At 43.7% G+C, this 8384-nt stretch overlaps 1 protein-coding gene across 1 annotated transcript; it reads left to right on the forward strand.

The window, feature by feature from the left end:
* Positions 1-282: 282 nt before the first annotated feature.
* On the forward strand, positions 283-5032 carry LOC308157532 (extracellular calcium-sensing receptor-like; the record flags this gene model as incomplete). Its single annotated transcript, XM_080531112.1, has 9 exons — positions 283-392; positions 689-983; positions 1331-1417; positions 2198-2467; positions 2728-2934; positions 3080-3355; positions 3525-3752; positions 3914-4037; positions 4134-5032. 9 exons carry the CDS (start codon positions 283-285, stop codon positions 5030-5032), a joined length of 2496 nt encoding a protein of 831 aa, XP_080387238.1.
* Positions 5033-8384: the final 3352 nt, after the last annotated feature.

The raw sequence follows: 8384 nt of genomic DNA on the forward strand, positions 1-8384 counted from the left end.
CAAACAAAATGGAAGAGTGAGAGAGTGTAAGATCCTCCCCTCGTGAAAGACAATGTTAAGACAATGACGTTACGCCTGATCTCCAGAGGTTGGCATACAGAGGTTACACCCTATAAAACGTGGGGACCGACAGAGTGAAAATGAGAGGTGGGGAGATAGAGATAGAAGGTAGTCATGTGGGTCTGTCTGCATATCTGTCAGTATCTGTGCCTTAACCTACTCTTCATATCCTCTTCCTCCTCTTCCTCCTGTCGTCTCTGGGAGCGTTTCCATCTGAACAGGATGTACCAGGATGGGGACGTGGTTCTAGGTGGTCTGTTTGGGGTTCACGACTTCACTGTGTTCCCAGAGCTGTCCTTCACATCAGAGCCACAGCAGCCCATCTGCGAGGGGTGAGTTGCTCTGAGCTACAGCGGCATGAAAAGATTGGATCGTTGACTTCTTTTTAATTCTCTTTCTTAACTCCTGTCTTCTTTTCTAATCTCTGTGCCAGCAACAAGGTAGCAACCAGCACAAATGAAGTGGTTACCCATGAGCTCTTTCCTTGTGGAATGAATGAACTGTTTACTTTTATACAGTTGACATTTTCAGACAATTAACGTAACATACAGTATGAGAATTCTACGTTTCAGGGGTAAAACACACACAACAAACAACAAAACATAATTCCTAACTAGGTGTGTGTCAGTTTTGACATTTCAGGGTTCCAGCAGGCCCAGACCATGGCTTTCGCCGTCAAGGAGATCAACAGAAACCCCAACCTGCTCCCAAACGTAACCATCGGATACAATCTTTATGACAACTGCCTCAAACTTGGTGTGGCGTTCCGTGCCGCCATGTCATTGGCCAGTGGGACCGAGGAGGAGTTCTTGTTGGATGAGAGCTGTTTGGGGTTACCCCCTGTGATAGGGATTGTGGGGGATCCTGGATCAACACATTGCATAGCCATCTCCAGTATTCTAGGGCTCTTCCGCGTACCCCTGGTAAATTCCCTTTTTCCTTGTGACTACACTGAGTTGTAACATCATTTTTCGGGGTTTAAGGTTTCTCTTATTTTTTGGGTTTATATAGTTTTGGGCAAACAGAAATCTGACTTCTCAGACACATATTGAATCTGCTCTAACTTTGTGGTTGTCATCATTTTTTAATTAATGTTTTGTTTCGTAAATGTTTATATATATATATATATATATATGTCTTGTATAAATTGTACTCACGTTTTCAGTTTCTTCATACAAAAACAATTTATGCTGAAACAGAAGCCCAGAAGTACAGTAGATTGTTTGTAGCCTGTCCTACTTATGTGTTGACTCTACTGAATCTCTCTCAGGTGAGTTACTACGCCACCTGTTCCTGTCTGAGTGACCGATACCGGTACCCATCATTCTTCAGAACTATCCCTAGCGACGCCTTTCAGGTGAGGCCGAGAAGAATTAGACAGCTAGCAATGTCATAAATTAAAGGTGAAATATAATCATTCAGGAAGTGAATGCATATCTCCCTGTGAATAGAACTAAATGAAACAATTAGAACAGTTGGCATATGTTTACATATTGGTTTCTACACTCACTGAGCACTTTAATAGGCTGGCTGGCAGCCTAATTGGCTGACAGAAGTGGAACCCGGCGTAGCCTTCTGCTGTTGTAGCCCATCTGCCTCAAGGTTCGACACATTGCACATTCTGAGATGGTATTCTGCTCACCACAACTGTACAGTGTGGTAATCTGAGTTACCGTAGTCTTTCTGTCAGCTCGCATTTCCGTCCGCATAACTGCCGCTCACTGTGTTTTTTCTTTATTGTACCATTCTGAGTAAACTCTTGAGACTGTTGTGTGTGAAAATCCCAGGAGATCTGCAGTTTTAGAAATACTCAAACTAGCCTGTCTGACACCAACAATCATGCCATTGTCAAAATCACAGAGATAATTTTTCCCCCCATTCTGATGGTTGATGTGAACATTACCTGAAGCTGTTGGCTCGTATATGCAGCATTTTATGCATTGCGCTGCTGTCACATGCTTGGCTGATTTGGTAATTGCACAAATGAGAAGGCAGAGGTGTTCACCTAATATATAGTTTGGTGAGCGTATGTCATTATTGGGCTGTTGTACTGTATGTCTCATGGACTGAAGACAATGACAAGAGACTACATTATAAAATATGTTTTGTCCAAATGCTGATCCTCACGACATTCCAGGTACGTGCCATGATCCAAATTCTACAACGTTTCGGTTGGACCTGGGTCGGACTCTTGGTCAATGGTGATGACTATGGGATTCACGCAGGTCGCTCTTTCCTCTCTGGCCTGGCACAATCCAGAGGGGGCTGTGTAGCCTACTCAGAGGTTCTACCCAGGGACCATGACCCAAAGGAACTCCAGAGGATAGTCAGTGTGATCCGAAGATCCTCAGCTCGTGTTGTGGTGGTGTTCTCCAACCAGGGCTACATGCTACAGCTGGTGGAGGAGGTTGGTCCATTCAAATGAGCTAAAATACATAAAGGCCTACTATAGGTAGGAACTATGGAACTAACTATCTGTGCTTAGATGCTTGTATATATTTATTTGCCAAATAAATATGGCAAGAACAACTGCATTGATTAAAATTAATTTGTAGAAATACATTTTATGAAATGAAATAAAAATAAAACCTTGTTTAGGGGATGAAGCTATTATGCTATTGCTAGCCCAGAATATTGTTCAGTAATGTTAAGTGTTGTGATTACAAGGTGGTGAAGCAGAAGGTGACTGGTCGCCAGTGGATCGCAAGTGAGGCTTGGAGCGCTGCTTCTGTGTTCTACACCACCCGCCTCATGCCCTACCTGGGGGGAACTCTGGGCATCAGTATCCGCCGTGGGGAGATACCTGGGCTCAGGGACTTCCTGTATAACGTACACCCTGGCAAAGACACTATCGTTGACCATGGCAACAGCATGGCAAGTTTATCACATATATATATATATATATATATATATATATATATCACTTCACTTTCCTCCTTATCTATCTCATAATTTTTTATGCATATCTTTATCTAGTAATACTTATCTACTGTATATAATCTTACTCTGCTTTCATAAGGTGAGGCAGTTTTGGGAGGAGTCGTTTGGGTGCAGATTTCCACCCATGCTCTCTGAATGGGTGGAGGCTGGAGGTGATGTATGTACTGGGCAGGAGGTCCTGGAGAATTTGGAGAATGGGTATGGGGATGTTTCAGAGCTCAGACCCGAGTATAACGTGTATAAGGCCGTGTATGCCCTGGCATACGCCCTCCATGACTTGCTGCAGTGTGAGCAAGGGAGAGGGCCCTTCAGCGGGCACAGCTGCGCCAGCCTACAGGGACTGGAGCCATGGCAGGTGTGATATACACACACACAAACACACATACAGACCCACCCCCCCACCCACACACACACACAAATAATAGTATTGTAAAACTTTGTGAATTTACTTTCCCCAACAAAGCTCTATTGCTTTTCTCCTCTGTTCCCTCTCTACTGTCTCCACTGTGTGGCCGTGTGGCCAGCTAGTGCATTACCTGCAGAGGGTCAACTTTACCACGGGGTTCGGCGATCGCGTTTCCTTTGACGAAAATGGAGATGCCCTGCCCATCTATGACATCATGAACTGGGCGTGGCTCCCAGACGGAAGCATAAATGTCCAGAATGTAGGCGTGGTCGATGAGTCAGCCCCTCCAGATGATGTGCTCACACTTGACGAGGACAAAATCTTCTGGAATTTTGAATCAAGAAAGGTCAGTTTCAAAAAAGCAAAATAATAATAACATACATTTTTGGTAATAATAGAACAATAACATAAAATTATTATGACAGCATTGGGTAGCTCTTAGAATGGGGAGCCGAAGTAATTGTTGAACTTGGAAGTTGTTTATCTACACACCCCTTCTCCCTGTAGCCACCACGATCAGTGTGCAGTGACAGCTGCCCCCCAGGCACCCGTGTGGCCAGGAGGAAGGGAGAGCCTGTCTGCTGCTTCGACTGCATCCCCTGTGCTGAGGGGGAGATCAGCAATGAGACTGGTTAGTGCACCACTGTAATGTGTGAGATGAAATATACGTGGTATTTGAACATGAATGAAATCTCTCTCTCTCCCTCTCTCCCTCTCTCTCTTTCAGACTCAGCTGAGTGCTCCCAGTGTCCTGAGGACTTCTGGTCTAACCCCCTGCGTGACCACTGCATCCCTAAGGCGGTGGAGTTCCTCTCTTATCATGAACCTCTCGGCGTCTGCTTGACAACCGCCTCGTTGCTTGGCACCCTATTCTGTGCCATTGTCCTTGGAATCTTCGCTCAGCACCGGAACTCACCCGTGGTGCGCGCCAACAACTCTGAGCTCAGCTTCCTGCTTCTGGCGTCGCTCAAACTCTGCTTCCTGTGTTCGCTGCTCTTCATTGGTCGGCCCAGGCTGTGGACCTGTCAGCTGAGGCACGCTGCGTTTGGGATCAGCTTTGTGCTCTGTGTGTCGTGTATACTGGTGAAGACCATGGTGGTGCTGGCTGTCTTCAGGGCCTCCAAACCTGGAGGGGAAGGCAGTCTGAAGTGGTTCGGTTCTGGGCAGCAGAGGGGAACAGTCCTGGTTCTCACCTCCATACAGGCAGCTATCTGCACTGCCTGGCTGGTGTCTGCCTCACCAACGCCACATAAAAACACACGCTATTACAGTGATTTAATTGTGTACGAGTGTGTGGTGGGTTCAGTAGCAGGGTTTGCCGTGTTGCTAGGCTACATCGGTCTGCTGGCTTTCCTCAGTTTCCTGTTGGCTTTCCTCGCCCGGAATCTTCCAGACAACTTCAACGAGGCCAAGCTCATCACCTTCAGCATGCTGATCTTCTGTGCTGTGTGGGTGGCCTTTGTGCCGGCCTATGTAAGTTCCCCAGGGAAATATGCAGATGCAGTAGAGATCTTTGCCATCCTGGCCTCCAGTTTCGGACTCTTGGTGGCGCTGTTCGGGCCAAAGTGTTACATCATCCTGTTGAGACCTGAGATGAATACTAAGAAGGCTATAATGGGCAGGTAAAATACAAGGAAACCCCATACAATGACCAGAATAAGGTTGGTTGTAGACCTGAGATAAAGTCAAGAGAAAAAATATATGGTATGTGCTGATATTCTTTTTACTTCTTGCATAATTGACAAAGACATCAAATCTGCAGACCAAAAGAAAAGTGGAAAAGTTGAAAGTGGATTTACTTTACGGCTTGGGGGGTAGTGGTTGAAAATCTTCCCCTATGAAATGGGATAACCTTTCAAGACCCTGACACAAAGCATGGACACTCACAATTCGTTCACAACATTTGCGTTTCACGCTATCAATTGATCAAACAAGTATTCAAATAAAAAAGAACAATGCTTCACTATCAGTCCAGTTCATGACAGAATAGCGGAGCTCTATAGGCTAGCAACTAGGGATGTGCAGAACAAAAAAAATAAAAAATCTAATAATCGTGGGTGCTATCAACGAATAATCGATTATTTGATGTGTGCCGACATTCACAAATGTGCACGAGCACATTAGAGCGGTGCGCGCATGTATAGCTGTCCAGCCATTTCCAAATGCAATGTTCAGTGGTCTAGCTATAGCCTACCCGAAATCAAACAGCCAAATACACAACAAAATAAATAAAGATTAAAATGGAATTTAATTCATCCGTAATAGCTACTCGTGTCTGTTTTGGCTAAAGCATTGCAAATTGCATCTTTGAGACACGCGGTGATAGAGTACACGACTCCATTTATAATAACTGTCTCTATGTATGCCATTCGTTGTCTAAACCCTCTGAATACTTAAATTAGGCTAACATAACAATATTGCAGAACATTAAAATGCATGTCGCTAATACCGACACTTGCATTAGAGCGATGCACGCATTTTGTACTATCGCTGTCCAGCCTCAGACTCTCGGAAAACAGGGACCAATAAAATGTTTTTACTCACACACATCAAAACCTGGGAAACACTGCCCGCCAGCGTTAGATCCCATCGCTATTTCACTTCAACTTTACGTTTTGACGCATCTAGCCATGTCTGCCTCTAATCTCTTCAGCTTTCAACTGATACTCTCACTCTTCTTTCTCCTTTCAGACTTTCAGCATGCGATCTACCATAGATTTTAAAATAAAAGTGGGTAACATTAATATCACAAGAAAAGAGGATATTACATACCTGGGCTCCATCTTAGAGGCAAATCTTTCCGGAGATAAAATGGCAGCAAAAGTAATCAAAAAAGTGAACCATAGAACTAGATTCTTGTACAGGATATCCTCACTTGTCAGTAAAAACACACTGAGGACCCTATCAGGAGCTCTCATTCAATGTCACTTCGACTATGCCGTAACATCATGGTACTATAGAACCACAAAGGCCCATAAAACAAGACTCCAGACAGCCCAAAATAAACTGGTTAGGCTTCTGCTAGGCCTCAACCCTAGGACACATCTAACCGCTGCTCATTTTTTGAGCCTTGATTGGCTACGAGTAGTTGACAGAGTGCAGCAGCTTGCACTGGGCCTGGTCTTCAAGATACGCTACACCACAAAGACACCCAAGTACCTGTCAACATACTTCCAAAAAGTGAACAACGTCCACACATACAACACCAGAGGAAGCTCCACGAACCACGTTCAACCGCGTTGCACCACAAACAAGGGGTTAAACTCGTTTGCAAACTATGCAGTAAAAATGTGGAACGCCCTTCCTATAATCTTAAAGGAGTGCAAAACACTGCCCACCTTCAAAACCACTCTCAAAAAACATTTACAGGAGGCTGCAATCCGTAACTGGACCCTCTAAATCAAAAATCTGATTAAAAGACCCGAACTACCCACTGTACATACTTTGTGTTTTGTCCCCCGCCCCCACCTGTGGTGTATGTCCCCACCTGTCCTACCCGCTGTACATACCTGATGTTTTGTTGTATTGTTCTTCCCATGATGGATGTATTTTTATCTTGTAGATAGTAATAGTTATTTGTCTGTATTATCTTGTAGATAGTACTAGTTTTTTTTTCTTTGTATGTCTTACATGTAACGATGAATTGAGAATCAAGGACCCCAATTGAAATAAGCCAGTGGCTTTCTTGGGTTTTTATCCTGTTAGTTGACCTTGTATGTAATATGTACTGTCATGTACCTACTTCTGCAAATCTTCTAATAAAGTTTTCAATCAATCAATCAATAGAGACATGAGATGTAAACACTGCTATTTTTTTACAAAGAGACCAACAAAACACACATATTCCTACACTAGCAACAGACCTCACAAGGGCGCAGTTGCATGACGCCAGACTCTCGTCCCGTTCCACACTATAGTAATAATAATTACTGAACTATATTAATATTATGCGTGTTGTGTATACTGTTTTTTTCTGTGCATGGTTAATTCAAAAACAACAACAAATAGTGCTACAGAACCGACATTAGTTCTGTCCGTTAATTTGCGTTGATTTGAATGGAAAATAATGTTAACGGTCCTAATGTTAACAATCGACTTTGACCCTTGGAAACGATTATTCGAATAATCAACTATTCTGTCCCATCCCTACTAGCAACCTGTGCTCATACCCTGCCAGTGATATGAGAGGACCGGTAACAACAGTGCAACAACTTCGCGGCTGAACTTAAGTTAAATTTCAGGCGTCATAATCAAAGGGAGGAGATGCAATATGGAAATATGTCAAAATGTGGGACTGTTATGCACAAATCAGCCTTAAAACATGTAACGTTAGAACATTTCAGAAACAATAATATTATATATATGGGTCAATGACTTGACGTGCATATTTTTGTGTCATGTATATTATTTCCATTTAAAAATAGATTAATCAATTCAAGTCATATATGATTTTATTCTATACAACATGGTTAGTTTGAATGTATTGTCAGTACATTATAATAATATGGATTACTTTGTGTTTTAGCATCTCAAACCCCCAAAATGTCAGGTGGCGCAACCGTCTCAACAAAGGAACAGATTAAGAACACTGTTAAAAGTGGTATTTTAATAATAATGTTACGGTCAGATAGGGAACCCAAGTGCAGACACAGACCAGAGACTGATTGAAGTAAATAAGGTATGTTTATTTACGGGGTTAGGCAGAGAATGGTCGTAGGGCAAGCGGGGGGTCAAGCAGGGGGAGTAGTCGGCAGGCAGGCAGGGGGTAGGCAGGAGCAGGGCTGGACTGGGACAAAAATTAGGCCCTGGCATTTTTGGCCCAGACAGGCCCACCCCAATCGGTCGGACCACACCCACCAGCACAAAAATACTTGCCTTATATACTCGTCTTATATACTGTGCTGTACAGTCATATGACAAACTGTAGTATTCCCCCAAACCACTACAAAGACGACGACATACAGTAAGCAATGGTACC

The sequence above is a fragment of the Nansenia antarctica genome (genome assembly GCF_963989245.1).
Source record: "Nansenia antarctica genome assembly, chromosome: 5".
NCBI lineage: Eukaryota > Metazoa > Chordata > Actinopteri > Argentiniformes > Microstomatidae > Nansenia > Nansenia antarctica.